General features: G+C 42.9%; 1 protein-coding gene across 6 annotated transcripts in view; it reads right to left on the bottom strand.

Annotated features, from left to right (window-relative positions):
* The window catches only part of AGAP3 (ArfGAP with GTPase domain, ankyrin repeat and PH domain 3), a 1,746,798-nt gene that overhangs the window by 1,371,859 nt on the left and 351,088 nt on the right, over positions 1-23,851 (bottom strand). For all 6 annotated transcript variants that reach the window (XM_069646010.1, XM_069646012.1, XM_069646011.1 and 3 more), the window contains exon 2: positions 9,981-10,039. In XM_069646010.1, the coding sequence (XP_069502111.1) occupies positions 9,981-10,039 (59 nt within the window). The remainder of the gene's footprint in view (positions 1-9,980; positions 10,040-23,851) is intronic.

The raw sequence follows: 23,851 nt of genomic DNA, 5'->3' as shown, positions 1-23,851 counted from the left end.
CATCATTCAATATTAACATATCAAGAATCACTTTATCATTTGCCCAAACGGAAATCAATAAATGGTGAGTAGAATTTTGAGGTTTACAGGATACCGGAATATGCTGTGTCTCATAATACAAATTAATCCTCAGCTGTCACAGTCATTACTGCCAATACTGTTTTTAGAACGTATGTTCAGTTATCACCATATTGGGCTATACCTACTGACATAGTCTCCTATACTTTTAACATAAAGTGTGAAATGCCCATATAGGCTTGGTTCATAGGAGATGTAACTTAATCGATCTGTTGGTGCCATGATCTTGTATCAGAAATGCTAATTCCCAAATAGTCAAAAATATTCACGCTAGACAACTGTGAGGAGTCAGAAATGTGAGACAGACACAAAGATAACGTTATCAAAACGTGCCATTTTATTGAAAGAAAAAAGGGTTGGATTAACGCCTATCTTTCCTTATCTGAACAAATGCATCCCTACCTAGCAAACTAAAACTAAAGAAAAATGACCCATTGTACAAGAGGTCTCTGATCCTCACACTAATATACACAACAAAACTATTCAAGGGAAATATGTCTAACTTTAGTTTAAACAGTTTCTCAATTCAAACTGAAAAGTTCTCCTTGTGACCAGGATTGAACTCCCTTCCCCTGGACAAATGCCATAATACTTTGAACACTGCTCTGAATCATCAATTTAACAAAGTTCTGTTCAATGTAATGGAAAGGGTCTCTTCCAAACACTGCGTCTTTACCTTGGACATTTCCCCACAAAGGTTTGTTGACAGTTCAAAAACCAACTGGTGTTTTCCACAATGGCCCTTTTGAAAAGCAATTGCTCAGTGGACATATAACGCCTTCTTCAAATGAATTAATTTTGTCAGGCTAGCACTTCAATCTTTCTCTCATGCACCTTCAAATCAATGATGAAGCAAATTAATACCTTAGTTCATAAAAGGGTTGTTCCATCACAACATTTTATCACTAATATATTTCATCAAACCATCTTCTTTCCTGGTCCACTTGCCTGCCTGGAAAAGCCACTATAATCCCTTTCCTGGTATACTCGCCTACCAGGAAGAAAAATACTTTCAAACTTGATGGCAATATTGATTCTTTACACCCATCTATGCCTGCCTTTTCTTATAGTCTGACAGTGGTTGTTCCAGTTTTCCCCAAACTGAAATCTTGAGGAATTATTTTAAAAATGTCTTAGTGGCTTCTAGACAGCCTCTTGACTGGTAGCAGTTTGGGTTACAAGTTTCCCCCAGTTCATATCCCAAAAAGGTGGTGTTGCGCCCTTGTCGCCTCTGTATGATTGTGCAGCCTCTTGGCTGTTGGCAATGTTGAGATAAAGGCTTTCCTTAAAGTATATCTCTTATAAGGGGATCTGTACCTTAGGTATTTTATGGAAGTTTCCTCACAACTTCTTGGCTGATGATAATGTTGATTATGAGCTTTTCTCTGTGGTTGTCGTAATAGGGTTTTTGCACAACCTCTTGGCTGTGGGTAATGCTAGTTATAAGCTTTCCCCACTGCTAGTCCTCTATAAAGGGCCTTTACGGTTCCGTCACTCTTTACTTCTGTAGTATTCAGACTCAAATGGTTTCTGCTTCGATTCATTAATCGATTGGTATTCAAATTGTTATTTTGTAACAACGGCCTTGTACAGAGTGCCCCAGCGTTAGCATTTGCTTCTATACAACTCACTGGCTCTCTGAGGCAGCTCCTTCTCGTGGTTGGGCGTTGCGGTGTCCAGCAGAGACGTTATTTCACCAAAATGGCAGGGGTAGTGCCATTACATGACCCTTGACCTCTGATGACATCACAGGAAGGGATGTCATGTGTTCCAGCTGTGAGAAACATGATGGTGTCTTCCTAGCTAGTCCCCAGGGATCTGCCATCCAGGTCACCAGGACACAGCCATCGCTATTGGATCCAGTTCCTAGGGGTGGACCAGTCAGGGAGGATCATCTGGATGGGGGTCCTCGGGGAGTGGGAGTTGGGCGTGGTATTCTTTTTCCTTCAATACGTCTTCCCCATCCTGCCACACAGGACATTCGAAAACACTGCCCCCCCCCTTTTTCTAACACAAACACTTTCGCACAACGGACTAACACCAGAGCCGTTTACCTGACATGTCGCAGTACAAAAGTCAGGCAATTGACGAGAATCGCACACACCTGACGGCCCTTTCCTCACAGGGAAAAAAAGGTGGAGCAAGAGAGGACAGAACGTGCAAGACAGACCGCACAACACAATGAGACAGCTATCCAGACCCAGCAGTTCAAGAGGAGAAGAAAGGTGGCAAAAATCGAGAGGCTGACGAGGACACGACCTTGCCCTTTTTGACAAAACCCTGCAAACCCTGCGCTGAAGGAAACGCAAGACCGAAGATAATAGCCAAGTGTGTTGCAGCAGATGTCAAAGGTATACAGAGCGTATCGACGTTGATAAGCCGTAGTGAGGGAGACTCCTGCTTCCGTGGTACTGTCCTTGACTCCAGTAAAAAGGAAAGCCAAGCTGTTCATCACAGGCGGTGAGTCAAGGGGAGAGCCGATGGGAACCAAGCTGTGGTGAATGAAAGTCGCTAATTGAGAGAAGTTTAAAAGAATTCAACATTGTGTAGGGGAGACCAGCTGCAAAAGGGGACCGGTACCACGTGGGTGCTGCTCCGAGAAACCCTGGTCAATCCCCGACTGAGAGAAACTACAGATACCAGAAGGTGGTAGGAGAGCTGCCAAGATAGGTCAAAGTGGTCATAGAGGAGATCAAGCAAAATCCCTGTACAGTCGAAAGCCTTTGACCTAAGAACTAAAACGAAAGTAAGGGAAATGAATCCTGTGAACATTGAAAGTATAAGTGAATGTGAAGTTGGCAAGAGTGAACCCGGTTGAGGGATGTCCACTGGAACAGTTTAAAAATACATTAAGATTTGTGAAGGAAGGAAAAGCCATAGTGTACCTGGTGGAGGGAGGCTGAAAGCAAAGAGGGGGCTGCACCCTGAAGAGGGAGACCCAAGGGTAAATCCATCACTTGAGAAAAGCCACAGTGCATCCGGTGGAGGGAGGCTGAAAGCAGAGAGGTGGTCTGTGCCCTCAAGAGGGGGACCCTGGGTTGAATGCATCAGCCGAGAAATAGGTAAAAGAGAACTTTGTGTTTGTTAGTTCTTTTCATGGTAAATCTATTAGGCCTTCTGGACCAGGAAATCGCATCCACCGAAGGTCTTGATATCGAAACAAACTGTTTTAAGATCCAAACAAAGAGGGAGATCCAGGGGGTGAAAACTAATCACCCAACACAATGAGGAATAAGGGTCAGCACCCAGAAAAGGGGGACCCAGGGTGAAGAACCCTCACCCCCAAATAAAACCAGGAAACAAACTTTCATTTTGTTGAAGGAACCTTTGGTTTGTTATTTGAACACATCAGGCCCTCGAAGGAGACAGCCTTTCAAGGGAAACGAGACTTGGTCATCGAGGCTCCTGATAAACTGGAACAGAACTGTTGGCTCATGCTGAGGTTGCTTGAGTGTGTGCTGTGCTCCATGACCTTATTGTACCCTGTGCTCAAAACGTGGGGAAGGAAGATCCAGGCTACACATCCTGACATATTATTTGTGAACACTTCTTTCTTTTCTTGAGGTTTGGCAATAGGTTTCTTATTATAGTGCTTTTTTTTATATACAACGCCACTAGGACTACCTTATTTTGAAACTTGAAACCTTCCAGCCATCACCTTTCTGTTTTGCATATTTGGTTAAGTAAACCACAGTTTATTTTGTTAGATGGGTGATACATGGGGAGGATGTGTTGCAGGTCACAGTAATTACAGGGGGTTTCTATTTGAAAAATATAAACAGCAGAAGTATCTCAATGACATCAACCCTAGAAAAGGCCCATTTCATTATTTTCTTTGGTCCTTTATATCTTGCTTAATACCAGCCTCTTCCAGCAATGAAGCAGGAACTGTACCCGTGTTGCACTGCATCCTCTTGTTCCCAAAGCAAGTGCGCTGCCCCTGAGCTACTCTTCCAAATGTATATATTTTTTTGCTTGAGTAAGCAACAGGTGGTTTACTTCAGAGGTGGAGGGCAACGTCATGTAAATTAATTATCTCACTTTGCATCACCTTTCGTCTATCTGCATTGTGCCTGCGATGCAGGTCTGGCCGATCTGGGTCAGATCACACAGTACCCAGACAGGATTGGTGGCAGAAGCCATTGGGGCACACCCCTCTCATCACAGGACCAGTGGCTCACTGGATGTGCAAAGCAGACAACGAGAAACAAATGAGCTTTGCGTTTATGCTGTGCATTTACTACGTACTGCAGGCTGCTCTTACCCATTCCGATCTAGCCTGACCTAGCCCCGATACCCTGCCTGTTGCTACAGTACTGGGAATGAGTTGCACCGCCTCTGAACCCAACCATTCAGGCATTCTTCACTAATGGGCTGCCAACCTGTTAGTGATGGCGGCTTCATGGTTTTTCCTGCATCCCTCCGATTTCACCAACAGCTAACAAGATGTAGATTCAAGGTGAAAAATGATGTGGCACATTTAGCTGCATTTGCAACCCCAAATGATGTCCCTGGTGCCCAGCTCGCTCTCTCTCCTTCCACTTTCCTTCGGTAAGATGTGCGTTGGTCTTCTGGAGCTCTGACAACTCAGTTGATCTTCCGCGGCTTCACGGACTTGCCGAATGATGCTTTGGGAGGATGTGTCCTCTGCAGCTGGTTTTCTTCTTGGCACGCCACTTCCCGCTGTTCGTACTCTGCACTTCCGCTCACCCTTACCCTCCATGGTGCCTTCTGCTGGCGTGCTTCTTTCCGTGGCTGCTCCTGCACTGCAGATAGCTTAATCAGCGACGCCTCCTGCACAGCCTTCCTCTGCCTCCTTGCTCTCCATCACCTCCTTCCTGCAGCTGTGCCTCATCTTGGGATGTTTTTTTTTCCCAACAAAATATTTTATTGTTTTTTACAACAATCAGGTCAAATCGGGGTACATGTGCAGATACGACTTAGTAATTTGAGACAACAATAATAACATGGGGCAATGCATCTCATCTTGGGATTTTAATATCACATGCAGGTACTTTGGTCTGCAGCAACTAGACCACACCTTTGAATAAACAACATTCTGAATCTTCATTGCCTGTAAACCCTTCTTCCTCATCTCAGTACCACTGGCATTATGGGAACTGAAGTCAATAGAGGATTGTGTGACATTAGTGTGTTATATGTTACTTTCAGTTAATTCAGACTGCTTTATGTACTGAGAGTTATTAGGGTAAGGAGAGATTGTGAAAAAAGTTTGTAATTCCACATACATTGGAGTGAGAATTTCTATTTAAGGCAGAATTAGAACAATTCAAGGTTTTCATTTTTAAGTCTTGAACCCTTGAGGCACCAACTTATTCTGTCTATATGTTTTCCCATGACAGTCTAACCGTATCTTTTGAAGGTAAAAGTGATACACGGAAACAATGTCAATTTTCACAATAAAATTTAACTTTATTAACTTGAAACTCTTTTCTCTTTTCAGCCTTAAAGGATACTGGTAGATGAAGAGTCGCTTGGTTCCTCTGTAAGACATTCTGTAGCTTAAAAGTAAGAGATCTCTGTTGACATGTTTTTTTCCCCTTTTAGATCTGTTGCCTCTTTTCTTCTCGTAGATATATAAAGTTCATCTATTCCTGTACATTCTCCTTTCTTTGCAAATTCTTTCAGGTGTCTTTGTACTGTCTCTTTAAGAATTCCTTTCTGCCCCTTTGGAGCTCCAAACTTCAAAATAGTTCCATATAACAAAAACACTTGAGACTGTTCCTTTAAGAATATCCTCCTTCATATTCTTATCCATAAACGGCATACGTTTCACTCACAGTCTTTACATTTACTGATCTCCCCTTCTGTCTTTCCGACGCCCAGTGAGGCCCGTGTGCACAGACACAGATTGGAACATTTATTCATTGGCTGTAGAAGCCGTTTGTAGCAGTCTTTATATTATAGATAGGTGAACAGGAGATATGCCTCTGTGGACAAAATTTAACCGTGCCTCTCTACTGTTAGTGGCTTTTCTACTTCCTTATGGGCGTTACTCACTCGCTGGGTTGTTTGCGTAGTTGAGCCGACTCGACAGCTGCGATCATCTGCCTCTTTCGACGTTGTGGGTGAGCCACACTCCCACTAGCTCAACTCGGTTTTCTCCGATGTTCAATCACACCTCCGACCCGCTGTCCCAATTCTGTCTTCTCCGGCGTTGCGGGTTAAGTCCCTCTCCGTTGCTCGTTCTGATCTGGTTTTCAGTCTAGCGTCGTATAACAACAAACAACGCTAGCCAACACGTGAACAGTTCTTTTAGTTATAACAGCCTTCGGTGCGCAACAATTTCTAACCGGGCTTCTCTTTAACCCATCCGTCTTCAGCTAGTAAGCCCATTCGTAACAGACATTATCCGATTCCCCGTCTTCAGCTGTCACCTAGCAACCAACACACACACACAAGCCCATATTAGAGAAAAGAACCTAAGGAGCTTCTTCCCGTTTACTATACATAAACCCTCCCCATAAGGTAATCCTAAGGCATTCGTTTCCTGACATTTATGTACATTTATGTTTATTCTAGCCTTTTGGAATTACAACTTTATCACGTACCATTAAAACTTAATCACAGACAGTTTATTTGGGTAGTCATAGGGGAGGGCCTGGTACATTGGTAATATGCCATTAGGTATCTGGGAATAATTTCACTTTCACCCTCAGAAGAAGATAAATACTACATCTCTCCTAGCGGAGTCACCACTTCCCCCAGATAGCCATCTCCTCCCATGTGATCCTTCTCCCTGATACCACCCCCAGGGTTAGGTTCAGGTAGCGGCTGCCTTACCTTGACCACATGGGAGGAGACTTTAGGCTCGTGTTTAGTGATGACTCCACAAGACTCATCACTCATCGCAACACCTTCCACATAACATTTTGGAATGTTCTTAAAACTTCTTTTATAAATGAAAACCTTTGACATTTATTCACTAACAAGCATCTCATAAACTCAACATACCCACCCAAGAGTTCCTGTAGTGCATTTGCTATTCTCCATATGAGCTCCACATCTTCCACATAGCCTAAACACATTACTTTATGTAAATCTCTAGGAACATCTGTTGTAACAGATTGTAAAAATTAATCCAGGCTGTTTAAATATAGATGAAAGAATAATGGCAAAAATCATACACTCTTGGAGTGCACAAAAGTTGATATCAAAAGTGCCAGTCCATTTCCCCTATTGTATCATACATCACAAAGTCTTCTGACCCAATTATTTTTTACAAATTGAAGCCCAAGTAAGGGGAGTCAAATGAACCAGCATTGTCATCATTCACGTTTGCGATGGAAAGGAGGAGGTGGCAACACAGAAGCCCAACTTTGGAGTGACGCTTGCTTTCTTTACCAGATAAGGGCATTTTTTTACTGCAGAATCTAATTGTATTGCTCGTAAAAGGAGGGATTTTTGTACCAGTGCAATCATTACTGGAGCACTTTGAGATGGTGGCTGAAAAAGATGGATTGCATACTGGAATGCTTCAAAACCTCACGTAATCTACATTATTGGTGATCATTGTGGGACAATCTTTCTCCTAATTCTGTAAAGCATACAATTCAGGATGTGATTGTGTGGGCTACACAGACATGGCAGATATTAGTAACGGTGCTCAAAGATTCACTTGTACCTCAAATAAACGGTAACACCCAATTTGATCGAAAAAAAACTGTCTGTATAGACGTTTTGATCGAATAGGGTGTCACCAATTTGAACTAAACCAAAATAACAAATATGAGGAGCAGGGACTGCGGGGGTGTCCCCCGAACCCCATGTTCGGTATTTTGGGGTTTCAGGGGTAGCATTGGCGGCGAGGGGGAAAAAAGATTTATGGAAAAATCAGGCCCAAGAAATTATGCTGTGGCCAGTTCTGCTGTTTACAAATGCGGCACGAACAAACAACCCTGATACAAATAAATGCAGTCCACACAGGCAGTTGTACAGAGAACCTTATTAACAATTATAGTGAAACGCACTCGCAAGAAAGGACGCAGTGTGACAGAAGCTGAGCAACAAGGGTATGCAAGCTGCTTTCATCAGTAGCTCTACCATCCTTTCTAGCCCTGCACTCATGTACTTTCTTTCCCTCATCATATTGTGAGTTTGAAGACAGAGGGTGGCAGCAGGTGGAGGTGGTGTGGCTGGCAGAAGGGGGGTGCGACAGAATGCTACACTGTCCTCCGAGTCACAACCCGTTTTGGGTTGCCGCCAGAGGGGAGGAAGATAGTCGGTGATGAAACTGAAAATATTCTTCTCATGAAAGCTCAAGGTACATTTATGTGTCTGTTCAGAATGAGGACTACTGCCAAATCTGCATTCCCACAAAAATAAAAACATTCACTGTCCCATTGGCCCCTCCTATGAGGACTTTGGCAGCAAGATGCGTTTCTTCAACTACCTTCTTGCCCAAATTGAGCATAAAAGTATGATCTATTTTTTACCTACTGGGGAAGTGATACAACAGTTGAAATATATGCCACAACCCCAGTCTGTAGGTTTACATGATTATATCATTGATGAACCACCAGCGATTGGTACATTTTTTTTTAGTGGCTCTCAGAGGATAGACTCCTTTTCCATGTGAAAAAGACACCTTGCTGGGGATTTCTAGTCACAAAATGCATTCACAATTAGAAGTAGGACTATGAGCTTAGTTTCTCTCTGATCCCTTTGGCCTGTGGAACACCCAGTTCAGAGAGGTTTTTGTTCGGTGGGGAAGAGGTGGATACCATGGGCAAAACACCTTCATAAAGCAGAGGCGAATCAGCAGTATGCAATTAAAAAGGGAGCTTGCCAGAACTAGAAAGAACAGGACATCAGTGGGGTGAAGATATACACCGCAAGCTCATCCTCAGAATTGTTATCCATGCCCAAGTTTTTGTTCACATCCACCAGCTTTCATTTCTTTGGCGTAGCCTCAGCTAAGGCAAGCCTATGCCTGGGTCAGCGATCATCTAGATATTCTAGGTTTAGACGACCCATCCATGGCTAAAACCATACCAGGAGGGGTGGGGGACAGGGGAGATCCATAAGAATATAGTACCTAAGTTGAGTGTGCATGAGGCTATGCCTGGTCTAAGTACTTACCTTGCTCTGGTTTGTTCTGAAGAAAATATGGAGCATCATTTGATGAATAGGAGCTCACCAAGGCTGCATAGGCCTTGTGACTCCTGGCGAGTGGCCTTAATGTGATTGTGCTACAAAGAGTGCAAGCGCACAACGGGTGGTCTACCCAGACAGGTGAAAGTGAATTCTTACGAGTTCGCTGCAGCAAATTCTTGTAGCACAAAACCAATTACAGTGTGGCATAAATAGAAGACAAAAAAATTGAGTGGAAGCAACACAGGCAGGAGAACTGAAGTGCTGCAGGGTATGACACTGCAGTAGGGAGAATATAATTGCTAGATAAGCAGCTCACAATCCACACCAATGTGAGAAACCATAGGAACTATCAAGAGTGTGCACAGAGCATCGGGGCGTGGCCGATCCATCGACAAGCTGTGCAAAATCTTGGTTCAACAACTAGAACAAAGCAGTTTCTGGGACCTACCACACTGGGTGGCACGTCTCACACATTGGGAGTAGGAATGAGCCAGGCGAGCCAGTGTGGCCAAAGGAATTCCACTTTGTGTAGCTCTACGCAGAGGAGTTGACGCAAGCATTCGCATTAAGATTGGAAACATGATTTGATTGAGCGCTACAGTTCCTAAAATGCCCTCGTCTGAACTGGTAAATAAAGAATACATGGTTCATCAGGGGAGAATGTGATGATTGCAGCGAAGGGAGGGACCACTGGCTCAGCAGGGAGTGGACGAGTCATTTTAGTATAGGCATGCAAGATCAGTCAGGGTTGGACAACCAATGAGAGTAAGCTCTGAAACACTCACCACTTTGAGTTCCGGCACAGACCTGCTCAGTGTCCATTCTTGACTGTTAACAAAAGAATCTGCAAGAGAAAATGTTGTTATTAATAACACCATCATCAAAGGTTCACTGCGAAGAACACAGACACACCTTTGACTTTGCCCTGCAACAAGACACCTATGCATCATTATTCCTCCAGCATAAGGGAAGCAGGATTACTAAAAGCCGAAACTATTGCACCGAGTCCATATAGGGAGAAATGGCACACGAGGAGGGACACACGACTTACAGGTGTTTGGTTATCTGCCCACCCATTGACTGCCCATGGCCCTGCTAATCCCCAAAGAGCATTCCCACCCGGTTCCTGCCCCTCCACGCCCAATACACCTCATCATGGCAACTACTTGCGCTCGCTTTAATTAAGCCTTACCATCAAACTTTGCACTGAAAGTGCCTGCCAATGTTTTTTCAAAAGTGTTGCGAGAGTTAATGACTTAACTGGGCAAGCTACTGATGTAATAATAATGTCTTAAAACAGGACTGGCTTCTGCCACTGGATTTATAAGCATTATGTGTGTCCTTCACTGAAGGGCTGTTAAAAACAAGCATTGGCAAAGTCAACCGTTTTGCCTTGTGTACAATTATTAGGCATTTGCCAGTCTCTGCTAATAGATGCACTGGTACTCGTTCCATTTTGCACCTGCTGCCATCAATACCTAGTTAATACCACTACGGCAGTACTTGGACAGTGCCTTTCCCATGCATACACGAAAGCCCAAACTGTTGGCATTGCCAATGCTGGTTAGTACCATGCTGCATCCATGAAATGGGTTCATAGCATGGACCCAGCTGTGGTGCAATGAAAGATGGTGATTTTCTCGGTGCATTTTTATCTCAGCACACGAATAACGGGGGTCACAGTAAGCATTTTTTTTTTTAAACACACAAAACATAAGGACGAGAAACGTAAATGTGGAAGATATGACGTCTTCTTCATGTTCTAAAACCAAACAAACTAAAAAGTAAAGAAAAAGAGTTAAACATGTACCGAGAAAAGAGCATTAAGTTAAATACATGGCACTGGTAACTATAGAGCTGGTGAATAATTTCGGACTTCTATCTCTTTTACATTCCAAGGGTTTCTTTTCCCGCGCAAGTGGGCCCAGCAGCACAAAGTGGAGATTTGAACCACAAGGGAGCTTTCCTTTTTATATACCCTGCTGTTCTAGTGAGGTTAAGTGACTTTCATTTCAGAGGTATTGGTAGTTATTTTCATATGTGAGTGGGTCCTATAGAACGCATTTCTTGGCTCTTCAACTCCTGTTGAGAGTAGGATGTGGTGGTTAATGGGTGGAGAGAGCAAGGTTGGTTGCTAAAGTTGTGGTGCGAGTGAGAGCAGAGAACCATGCTGTACGATGGATACGCATCAACAAATTAATAAACGTGTGGTGGTGTGTATGTTCCAGGGTGAGACACCAAGGTGGTCCAGTGGATTATTGACGGATGGTGTCCAAAGACGTCACACTGGGCAGTATCTACATCATCCTGGGGAGGCGTTCATTGTGCCATGTGAACACATCAGATCAGAAGAGGGTTTTGCGTGTGAGTGGATCATGGGTCAAGGATAGAGTAGTGTGACATGGAATGATGGGTGCTAGCAATGTAGGCTCTCTGCAGGGTGCTAGTGTAGAGTAACAGAGGTTGGTCAGGAAATGAGGCTGAAAGTTCGAGATTAGGGTTGGGTTAATGATCAAATCAATTGTGTGGGGGAGAAGAACAGTGTTCCTGTGCCCTTCTCTCCTCCTTTGATATACCTCATCCTCACTGAACTTCACCAACATCTACTCAGAAACCTCCCTTCTCCTACTTGCCTCTTCAACCTTTTAACGATAGCTCGATCCCATCATCCAAAAACTCAATTATGGCGCAGAACCTGAAGGACAAATAATCTAGCAACACGCAGGAATTTAAGTGGCTATGAATGGGAATAGGTCGTTATATCTCTTAATACATTTTTTTAACACCTCATTATTCTAGTCTCAATGTCAAATTAATGTCTGTTATTTATATTATTATTATTATATTATTTATTATGTTAATTGATTTGGCATAGTCTAGCCTGTAGAGACTGAACAATGGAATCCTGCTAAATTAATTTTAAAAAGTGTACTTTATTGTATTTGTATTCATAATGAGAGAACATGGATGCCAATTTCGTCCAGAAATGATTTACAATGACACATTCACAGGAGGCATTTTTAGGGCATGTCAATATGGACCAAAAGTCTTACATATCTCAATATTTTTGGGCTGAATGGTGATATACAATATATAACTCAATATTGTTTATGTGGGTTAAATGCTCAGTGGCAAGCCGCCAACTACATGCGAGATATCACAAACAACTTTATTTATAAGAAAATGATCAAAATTAAGTGCACATACAAGGTTCCTCTTCCCGTTTGAGAATACACACAGCTGTGTAAATATCAAAATGTAAATAGAAAATTGTAGTATATGTAAACAATGTGTATATAATATCAAAATGTAAATAGAAAATTGTAGTATATGTAAATAATGTGTATATATGTGTACATCTCGACTATATTGTCTCATCCTGTATAGATTTAGAAAATATATCAATACATCTACAAAACTCGATATATCGCCTAGCCCTAGAGTCTCTACAGTAGCACAAAGATGAGAACAATTGGTAAGCCAGTTTGAAGTCCTGAACAAAGTAGGATAGAGGCCACAGACCAATAAAACAAAAGAAAAAAAAGAATAAGGGGAAAGTGCTCCAAAGTAAGAACTGTACAAATATACAAAATTATATAATCACATTATTACATTAGGCATCCATGGGAGGGGTGGAGGGGGAGAGTGGTTGGGTCAGATAGAGAAGACGAGGAAGAGGGCAGGGGTAGCTCCCTATTAAGTAAGTGAAGTTGAAGCCAAGCTCTGAAGAGATCCAAAGTCGTGCTGGCTTTGAAGTGGACAGTGGGCCCCAATGGAGCGGACGAGTGGTGAAAAAGAGAAAGAGCGGAAGTGAGAGTAGGCATGGGTGGGAGCAGGACAGTGAGATTTAGTGCAGAGGAGGAGCAGAGGGAAGGAGTCGGTGAGTAAACAGGAATGCAGTCTGACAAGTACTGAGGAGCAAGACCATTGATAGCTTTGTAGACTTGAAGAATGGACTTGATAATTGAGTGGTTGTGCATGTGATGGCAACCAGCATGGTGTTAGTAGGTAGATGCAGTGGCAATGACGAATTGTTGCAGTAAGAGGTTGCTATCAAAGATGACTCCAAGGACGTGAGCCTTGGGTAAGGGAGCATGAAGGGCAGGTGGAAAGGAAATCAGAAAGGATAGGTTAGGGAGTCGAGAGAAAGAGGACTTCCATTTTGTAATAGTTCAGCATGAGGCAATAGAAAGCAATACAGACTGATTGCAGCGAGACAGCTGGTCATTTGTTCCGATATGGCTGGGATGAGAAAGGGAAATGAGAAAAACATTGTACTGTCTTCAGCAATGAGGTGATGGTGAATTCAAAAGCATCAGATAAATCTACCTACAGCAGGAGTATAAGGGGTGAAGAGCAGAGGTCAAAGGACTGATACATGGGGCACGCTGACAGGAAGAGGGGTGGGGTCAGAGGTTTGAAAGTTCCAGGAGATATTTAAGGATTGCCCTTCCTGGAGGGGGCAATCCAGGCGAGAGCTGATTTGCAAAATGCAAGGTCCTGGAGAGTGACAGTGTCCAAAGCAGCAGAGTGCAAAAAGGATGGGTATAGAAGAGTTTGAAGTGGTGAGCAGAGATAAAATTGGAGATCTTCATGAGTGCAGTCTTGGTGGAGTGTATATTAGGGAAGCCAGACTGAAGTGGATCTCCAAGGCCGTTATCCTCAATTTACTTAGTGATCTAGTTAAAGACCACCTGCTCAAAAACCTTGAATAATGGCAGAAGGAGGGAAACTGGGCAATAGTTTGCCAGGACTGTTTTGGCCAATAGACTGTTTCTTCAAAAGACATATGGCAGTTGCAGATTTGAATAAGGCAGGGAGCAGTCCAACGAGAGAAGTTAAAAAGCTCAGACATAAAGGCTGGAGAATGAGACTACATCTTGAACCGTTTGATGATCCAACAGGTTGCCAGAAGTGAAAGATGAGTCTGCGCTTTTAATGGTGGGTGCTAATTCGGTAGGAGACGTAGGGAAGAGTTAGTCGAGAATAGAAGGGGTAGGAGGAGAGGTGGTGGACAGGAAGAAGGCAAGGAAGATATAGGAGGCCTGCATTAGTGTCACAAAGTTTAGCTTTGAGAATACATGAACGTTTGCATGAGTGATTGCGATGGGAGGAGGTTGGTTTTGTGCAACAGGAGGGTTTGGCAGTCTAGTACAGAGGTGAGGACAGCAAAGGGAATTTTTGAAGGCTTCAAGTAGGATGGGGGTCCATGATTTGCACCAGTATCACAGGTCACATTGTATGTTTGTTTCAAGGGTTTGTATCTCAGAGGTGATCCGGGCTGAGGACAGGGACAGGCAGTTGTCAATGTGTTGGTCCAAGGGAGTCCTATGTGTATAGTGAGTCACAAAAAGCAGGGCCAATGGTAGAGGCATGAACTGACATTTGATACAGGATAGAGGTATTCACATCATCAAGGTATGTGGCAATAGAGGTCTGCTCGAGTTTTCTATTTGTTATTGAAGAGTGGTGGAGAGGAGTAAGGGGGCATGAGTGCCTGGGATGTTAAAGTGAACAATGGAGTGATCAGAGGGACAGGACAGTCAGTGGAGAGATTGGAGGAGAGTGAAGTAGAGAGAAAGACAAGATCAAAAGAATTCCTACCAGAGTGGGTAGACTGGTCATGGAGGGAGTAGAAGGATTGGCAAGGTAGAGGAGTTTGGTTCAAGGCGACTGGCTGTGGAGGGCTTGGCAAAATGAAATGAAATGATGACAATGGAAATGTCGGTGGCAAAGGACTCAAGGAGAAGGGTCAGGCCATGGAAGGTGTTGAGAGGATCAGAGGGTTGATAGAGAGCCAGAACAGTGAACGGAGTGGGAGGGAGCAGTTGAATAGTGGCATGTTCAAATGAGGAAGAGGTTATGTCAGAGGGCAGTAGGAGGACAGTGTTGAGGGCTGCACTTCACCAACCTTTCCAAAAGGTCAGGGAGAAAAGGAGAAGGTAACAGAGTCGGTTTAGAGAATCGGTGGTGCAGCAGAGTCACAATGGGGGATCCAGGTTTCTGGGATAGCAAGAAGTGTACGTTGGGGGTCATGAAAGTTATTTCACCTTCAGTACGACATTTCTTAATTGTCAACTTTGTAACCAAATCACTTGTTTTTTGTGTGGATTATTACTCCATAGCCTTTGACAGTGTGAACAGGGCAAGACTATAGCAAAAGCCATGTACATTTCATCCAGGCATGTTCAAAAAAGGTCATGTGGCATTCTATTACTGACGTGGGTCCAGTTCCAGCTGGCTAACTGGGGGGATTGTTGTAAGTAGATTCATACAAGATGTGATGGAAAGCAATGGTGCATGCTTACATCTTTATTACTCTCCTGTACAAAGACCGGTGGTCTTCCTCCAAAATATTTGACCCATGCAATTTGGGGACAGTCCCATATGCGGACGATACCGTTTTGGTGGATTCCATTGGGCTTCAATATGGAATGGATTCCTTGGGCATCTACAGCTTGGCTAACGACCTGGCCATTATTCATACTAAGAAAAACCTAATTATGTTTGCTAAGTTTAGTCGATCCAACTTCACCAGGTGTCTTGATAGGAGAAAACTGGAAAATGCATACTCCTTTTGTTATCCAGGTTTATAGTATAGTAAAAACTGCTATTGGCATGTGTACCCATTACACGAGGAAATGGCTGGTGCAACCAAATAGTTTATAGGCAGGTAGGCAAAAAAAAAAAAGATAGCTTGCAAAATGCTTTGTGGTACTTCAGAGTAACTCACCAAGCTGCGTTACAAAATCAGCAAACACTTACAAGGCACAGTTTGGAAGAGTTTGCTCATTGTGAGAAAATCGTCTATAGCTGCCATTAGGTAGGAACTGGGCTCCTTATTGATTTGTCCTAAGGTAATGATGGTAAAAATATGAATGCTCCTCACGTTATACCACGTAATCCCAATCTCGCAAATTTTCAAAATCTCTTTTGCCTACTGAACTGTCTTGCTCTTTCATTCTGGCACATATAAAGATGTGAGTTTACTAGGCATGCTGGCTTAAAAAAAGTTTTTAAAAAAGAGCATGGGTTAAATGTCCTAGCATATGCAAGACTGCCATACCTCACATTGAAGAGTCTCCTCGTGCTCAAGAACAGACTTGTGACCTACTTATCAAATTAGATGATGAACAGGTAGAAGTGGCATTCTGAGAGGGTTATTGTAGCAGTATATGTTATATTAATAAGCTTTTATACTGTGCCACATCACCACCAGAGTAGTTTCAGAGTGCTTAGGCTTGTCCATCGAGTAATAAACTGGTCGCCCGCCAGGGGTAGCCAGACCTTAGTCTGCTGAAGGAGAGGGGACAAAACGAAAGGGGAAGGTAAGAGGATGGGATAGCAGAAAAAAAGAAGATTCTACAGACGAATGGATTAAGGGTTGCAACGTGGGAAGAATATTTTCTAATAATGTAGGTGTTTGTCTTCCCTATAAGATCTTAGAAAAACGGGTTCATTAGAGCAGTGGCGAGTGTATAAGATGATATAACATCAGACAAAAAACTACACACCGTGGCATCTTTGTTTGAAAGTAATAGGAACACAAAACACACCACTGCCCAATGTCTCTCTTCCACACCATCTGATCCCCAGTAGGAGAGCATTAAAACACGTCTCTTCAAAGTAGAGTGGGTTCCCTCTTCACTTCCCAGCGATTGGACATTACTCCCTCCAGACCTGCTATTCAAGTTCACACTGCTGGCTCTTTCCAAGCCCAACCTGCCTCTGCTGAACTGTATGGATTACAAAGTATCATAGTACCGCCGCCGAGGACTACAGAGAAGCACTCAGGGCCCAACAGGAGCCTGGACTGACGTAAGGACAGTCCACCTTCTAACAGAGCCCCACAGAGGGCACACACCAGAATTAAATGCCTTGAGAAAGACCGTACGGGTCGAAACACGTGTCGGCTGACCTAACTTGCTTATCTAGGTTGAAACAGTGTTTCTCAAAAACAACTATGAGTATGTAATAACTCAATGCAAGTACAACCACCACTAATAAAAACGAACCAATTCGTATGGAACAAAGTGTCACAGTAATTACTTCACTAACTTCCAAAGCGAGATAACCAGGAGACCACCATTTTTCTTATCCAACCAAACAGGGGCTTGGGCTAAACCCCTACAATCACTCCTGTGATCTTGCTCATGATCAATATAACTGGAGCTCAGCACTGGCAGGTTCCAACCCTAGAGCCTAAAACTACCTTATCATATGACTTCTAGTTGGGCACATACTGTCCCCAGATCTAAGATTGTCTCCTCGCTGTCCCACTTTTCTACTCACCTGGCCCTTGCTAGCTGCATTATGCAGATTTGCTTAAGGTGTCAGAACTGTAGATAAAACACCCCATTTAGAATGGCAGCTGCAATCTTTAAAACATGTACAATGTTCTTGGAGAACCTGTTTTCTGGTCTTAATGCATCTCTGCCTCAGCATATGCCTGCATCATCTCTACGCCTTATTTCCGCCTCACTCCTACTCATATCCCATGCATCCCTTGCAAATCATTTATTTTTCTTACAGGGGTGTTTAGCTAAAACCTCGCATATCAGCTTATTCTGACTGGAATAACGTTGGGTATATTCTTTTTGGTAGCCATCCTCATTTTACAGTTCTGAGCATCACCAATGAGGAACCGTACAAGGCAGCTGAAAATATCCCCTTGTTCAGGGAAACCTGTGGCATCCAGTTGTGAACCACTATTAAATCTTGGGGTGAATCTAGGTTCTATATTTCAGATTCAGTATCCGCTTTTTAATGTGAAGTGCATGTAATCAGAGTTCAAATACTCATGCCCCTTTTTCTCACACTGTTAAAAAACACATTTAATTTCCAGGAGTAGTTTAGAGATTTATTCCAAAAGACATGCGCCTCATGTTGAAAAAATATATAAAATGAAAGGAGTACTTTGTTTCAACACCAACAAAATCATCCCCTTCCTTTACTCCTTCTCGTAGGGCAATCACCTACGACTGTAAGAAACACTGTTTTGTATAGGAAGGAATGCTTTCAGTGTGCTGTAAAGCGGACATTTCTTTGACTGATAACTTAAATTCTCAAAAATTACGTTACTATCCTGAAGATGTTAAACATTATCATTTTCCGCCAGCAAGGCAGCTCAGGGGCAATGTGCTCGTCTTGGAAGCAAGACAACGCAGAGCCACATAGGTTAAAATCCTGCTCCCACGCTTAACAGATTGATCGCCAGTATTAAGAGCATTGTAAAAGATTAATGAATTCGTTTTCCTAGTTTTAAAAGGACTATCTGAAAATATACCAAACTCATAGTGCCCTGCTATTAAATCTAGGAGATTCCCGCAAATGGCATCACAATTTTTTACCAATTGACAAATCAATTCCCTTTTCTCTCTAACCAAGTAATACTAACAATTAGCAATTCATTTTAGAACTTGCTGCACACTTGGGGAATTGTAAAAGCTTTAGAGCAAGTTCTAGAACTCTAACAGGGTGTAGTGTCGGAGTTGGGGCTCTGAATAAATTGACCAGAGGCTGGAAGGATGGAAAGGTGCTTTCCTGTAGAAACACAAAGAAGAAACTATCAATCTGCACGAGGAGTGTCAAGATGGCAGCCATGGGTAGAGAGTATCCACTGGGCACACAATTCCTGACAGTCGGAACTTCGCGCCAATCTCCACTCTGTCTGCGATCCCTGTTTGCATGCGCACTACCATAGTAATTTCTGCAGCACGGAAGCAGGGCTCGGCAGAACACCACACTGGTGTACATTAAAAACGTGTTTATTAGAGAAGTCATGAAAAACTTGGTAAATATGCTTTCTATTTTTCACATTTGTTTAAATGAGACCCTTGTTATGCATGTTAAAAGCGTAATGCAAGTCCAACATAAACGTTTTCAAACTAATTACAAATCGAATATTGGGTTATTTGAGCAAAATGTCTTTAGTAAAATAGTACTTAAGCAGAATCCACATTAATGTTGCAAGGGATTTAAAAAGCACAACACTGCTACTTTTCCGACCTCAAGGAGCTGTAGTGGAATAAAAATTGTTTCCTAAAGGTGTCATAGGCTGGAGGTAGCTAGAGCTCCTGAAACTGGTTGGTTTCAGCTCCCCCTCCTTTGTGGCTTATGTGTGGCTAGGACCCGCATACAGTTGTTGCCTGGGGTAAACTGTGTCTAATATTCTTTTAACTACTTGTTTGAACTGTTCAGATGTTTTTGCAACGCCCTGGGGTAGCTTTAGGGTGTGGTTGGCACTTCAGAACCTTTTTTTTGTAAAGTTACATGTACTAAAGGTACAGGTTAGACAGCAGAACAGAACCTATGTACAAGTACTTTATGTGCGTTCCAGTTGAGAAAGTAATAGGACTAGGCCAACTGAAAAGCTGACATATTGTACAGTGACACAAAACTTTCAATACATTTAGTTTGACAGAAGAACCTTTCACTACTCATATTTTACACTCCCATTCAACAGATTCACTACACGCATCTATTTTCAAGCAAAACAAACACCCCGAAAGAGCAGCGAGGCACACCACACACACAAATACACAAACCAGGGAATCAAGGGAAATCAGAACTGTTAAAGGATAGTTCCGGGACTTTTTTTTTTTATTGTCCCTACGGTTCGGCCATGTGTTTTTAAGCATAAATCGGTAGATCGTAGAAAACTTTCCTATGGACCATACCCGACTTTTCGTCCATTAACGCACTCGAAATCAGCCGCCATTTTCTGATAATCCTATCACTTGCCGCATCGCCCTGGCTCACCTGCTTTTGCGGCACTAAATGAAATCCCCCGCCCCTGAAACAGACTTTATCAAAACATTCATATTCCCCGCCTCTATCCGTGACGTGACTGAGCTGCGTAGGCAAACGCGCCCAGGCGTCTTCTACGCGACTCCACACAGAACCCGGAAATCAACACAGATGAGCTCACACAACACAGCGCGCCACAATCGGGAATATGAAACTGTACTTTAAATTAAACTTCAAGATTGTAAATTTGGTAAAGTACATTTATTTGACATCAAATGTTTTGAGAATATTCAGCGATTTTCATTTTTATTTGCTCACGTTCCAAAAAGTTTGTTTTGAGGCACGCGATGTTCCTTTGCTGTACACAGGGTCTTAGATCATCTCACAATACAGCGCCACAATTCGGAATAAGAAACTGTGGTTTAAAAGCAAACGGCAAGATTGTACATTTGGCAAAGTACATTTATTCGACATCAAATGTTTAGAGAATATTCTGCGATTTGCATTTTTCTTTGCTCTCGATCCAAAATAGTTCGTCTTGAGGCAAGCAATGTTCGTGTGCAGTACACAGGGTGTTGGTTTACGATAAAATAAGCTCTTCGGTCGCACTGATAATCGCATGGCTGTTCCAACAACGAGGCACTAGGCCACCACAACGGTCTGTATGTTGCATCTAGCCGTTAGTACCGCGTAAGGGCATACTTGTACTTGGCGATCGTCCCATAAAATGGTCAGGGTGGTAACGTTGTTCACGCGGAGAAGCAACTGGCGGTTAAAAAAACCATCCGCCGGTGTCTGGTAATCGTGACACATGCAGTAATGGATGATGTACCTGTTTGAAAAACATAAAAAATGAAATTAGTCTCACCATCAGATCTTTATTAAAATTATTCATTTTATATATTAGGTCGGGAAATTATTTCATAGCTAGGACAGTGCAACTGGGTAATATAAGTCAAGGGGGGGCTGTAGGATACTGAGACAGTCCCCCAGTGCAGGCGTTGACAGGGAGGCAGTGCAGGTGGAGAGTGGAAGGGCCCAGGACCGAGGTCGCAGACAGTGGACAAGTTGTAGCAGGGGAGAGGGAGAGAGAAAGCAGAAGCAAAGAGGAAGGTTTTGAGGTGCTTCCGTAAAAGGAGATGGTTCTCCTCAAGATAGTGGCGGTACAAAACAATATGCCACATAGAACGAACAAGTACAACTTAACCCGTCTTTAAAGCTACTGTATAGTAATTAAATTTCGGTATAAACTCATCTAAAGAGTTACTTACATTATATTTGCATTTTCCATTGTGTCTGTGCGTAGGGCAGCCCCGAAATACCACTCCTTCTATGCCAACGTTATTTCTTCTAATGAACGAACATGAAATGGCTTCATTATCGTTTCTTACGTTATTGCCCCACACCCCCAAAAAGAAGTCTTTCGGGATGGTCCCGGCCTGTCAAGGTCAAATAACAATAGAACCTTATACTGAGTCGTGGGCCATTCCGGCACCCGAGCAAAAAATCAAAGCAGCTGACCTTCACTTTGAACGAGCGCACATTCCTAGTTAGCTACATTCAGTGTAAGGCCATCTCACAGGACTTGAAATTTACACTCCATCTTTGCATTTTGTCTGCGTGCTTTGCAGCCCCAGAGAACCATAAATACGGAGACATTCTATATTTTTTGAAAAATGATTTATAATACTGTTTGGTTTAATTTAATGCGCAGATGAACAAGGTTGGATAGACACATTGCATGTACACTGAGCAATCACTTTTATTTACACATTACATAGATACACATATTCAATGGGCCTGCGACATGAGGAGACTCGAGAGAACAGACAATCAAATTACAATCATTTAAACCGTGATGTGTATTTCTCAATGAGCTCTTCTTTAGGTGGACATGGAACAGAGGCAATGTTGGGTGGCAATGCAGTTGTCCCCTGCACAGGTTCGTTCACAACTCCATTTATGTACCTATCTAGGACGTCAACAATAAGTCTCTCAATAAACTCATATTGCATATCCTCAAACACTGGTTTGATCACCCATTGTTTACTTCTTTTAGTGAAGGCCTTATTGTAGCGAAGCGTCCCTAAAGTTCCGGTCGTCCTACTTTGTTGACGGCCAACATTATGGTTATGTGCCAAGACCGCTAGAAGAGTCCGATTTATCATGCCCTCCATGCCAAAATGCAATCGTTTTGGTCTGTACTTTAGGCACATATTGTGGAACACCTCCAAATCTCCTGTGTGGCAGAATTTCGTGAGTCCCCTCAAATCTCTTGTTATAGTTTTATCAAATACAATCTTTTCAATGGCTTTGTGAGTGGGTGATGAAGGAATCAACCACTTCTTCTTCCGTGCCTCCTCTGTGGACAAATGGCCAGGTTCACAATTGTGGAAATGTTGGTTTGTGTTCCAGTGGTGGACGTTGCTACAGTGTAGGATTACTGACCGCCATTTTTCCAGTAGAATTTCCAACGACCCTCCACATGTTTTTGAGCTCCACCAAAGATGGTTGCTGCTTGACTTGGACCACTGTGAAATACCTTGCATATCTTTTTTTTTAGCTGCAGCCGACATTTTTTTATTGATTGTTTTTGCAAGATGCCAAACGTCAAATTGGTGATTTATATTTTTGTACTCTTCTCTCATTGTCTTGGCAATTGAAACGTGTCTGTCCGTGGCTATCAGGTCGATCACCATTCCCCGCGATTGTAGTTCTTGCAATGATGCTACAAAGCCAACTTTCTCCATGGCCACTGAGGATGTACTTTGTGACACCTGCACGACCACCAAACTCACAATTTTCTTACTTTCCATGTCCTGAAAGTGGTAGGTGCAGTACTTGGCTGAAAATCCTGGGCTGTCGCACTGTCCATCACCGGCTAGCCTGAACCGTTTGCCCGCGAATGTACTATCAATAGACATTTTTTCCATTCTCCAAGCTTCGCTAATGGCTGGAAATAGATAATCGGTTTGGTATTTGTAGAACTGAGTTTTCGCAATGAAATGGATTCCCACAAACTGAAAGAAAGACTAACTTTTTAAAACTTGAACCACTAAAAAGTGCAGCCGCTGCACAAAGTAGATTGCCTGCTGGCAGTTGCCCCAGCATGGGTTGTGCAGACCATGAGAAAGGATGATATTTTGTACAGGTGGCATGTATTTTAAGGTTAGTGCCTCGAATTGCACGAGTCACATTAATTAATGGCTCCCCACATACTTCCCCACCAACCGAATGCCCACATTTCATCCGAATAATAATATCAATCAAACAACTATCGAATACAATGAATTTGGCCTCTTTCCTTATACTGTCACTCTGCATCCCAGCTGGTTCGGCCTGTAACGTTGAGGACATGTCACTCACATGAAAGGTAGAATCTCTGATATCGTCTTCCGCTATGTTCAGTGATATTGATGGTGTTTCATTGTCGTCCACTTCATTCTCTTCCATTGCAACATCTGTTCCTTCTCCGGCGATGGGTGAATAAAACAATTTCTTCAACTTTCTCGCGGTCTTAGTTTTTGCGGGTGTGGATTCTGTGAATTGATCTCCGACTGCATCCGAACTACCAGGAGGACATTCACTATCAATGGCTGGATGTGGTATAGCTCCGTTGTCAATCACTTCATATTCTTCCCATTGGCACGATGCATCTCCAGTCTCAAGTCCCTGCCAAAAGGTTTGACAAGCAACATCTCTCGTTCGCTTCACTGTCTGTGTAGATCTAGTTCGTACACCCACTCGCAACTAGAGGACAGATTGGAAAAGGGATGTTCAGTTTAAACACAACTTACAGTATTGAACTATTAACAGTGAAAAACAACATAATATAGTGACCAGGACACTAACCTTCTTTTGCTTTCCTTTCTTTGAAACTTTCTTGCCTCGAACTTCAACATCAGGA

The sequence above is a fragment of the Ambystoma mexicanum genome, chromosome 2p (genome assembly GCF_040938575.1).
Source record: "Ambystoma mexicanum isolate Mex_15411 chromosome 2p, UKY_AmexF1_1, whole genome shotgun sequence".
Taxonomy (NCBI): Eukaryota; Metazoa; Chordata; class Amphibia; order Caudata; family Ambystomatidae; genus Ambystoma; species Ambystoma mexicanum.
The sequence above is the reverse complement of the archived record's forward strand: the minus strand, read 5'-3'. Positions and strand labels throughout refer to the sequence as shown.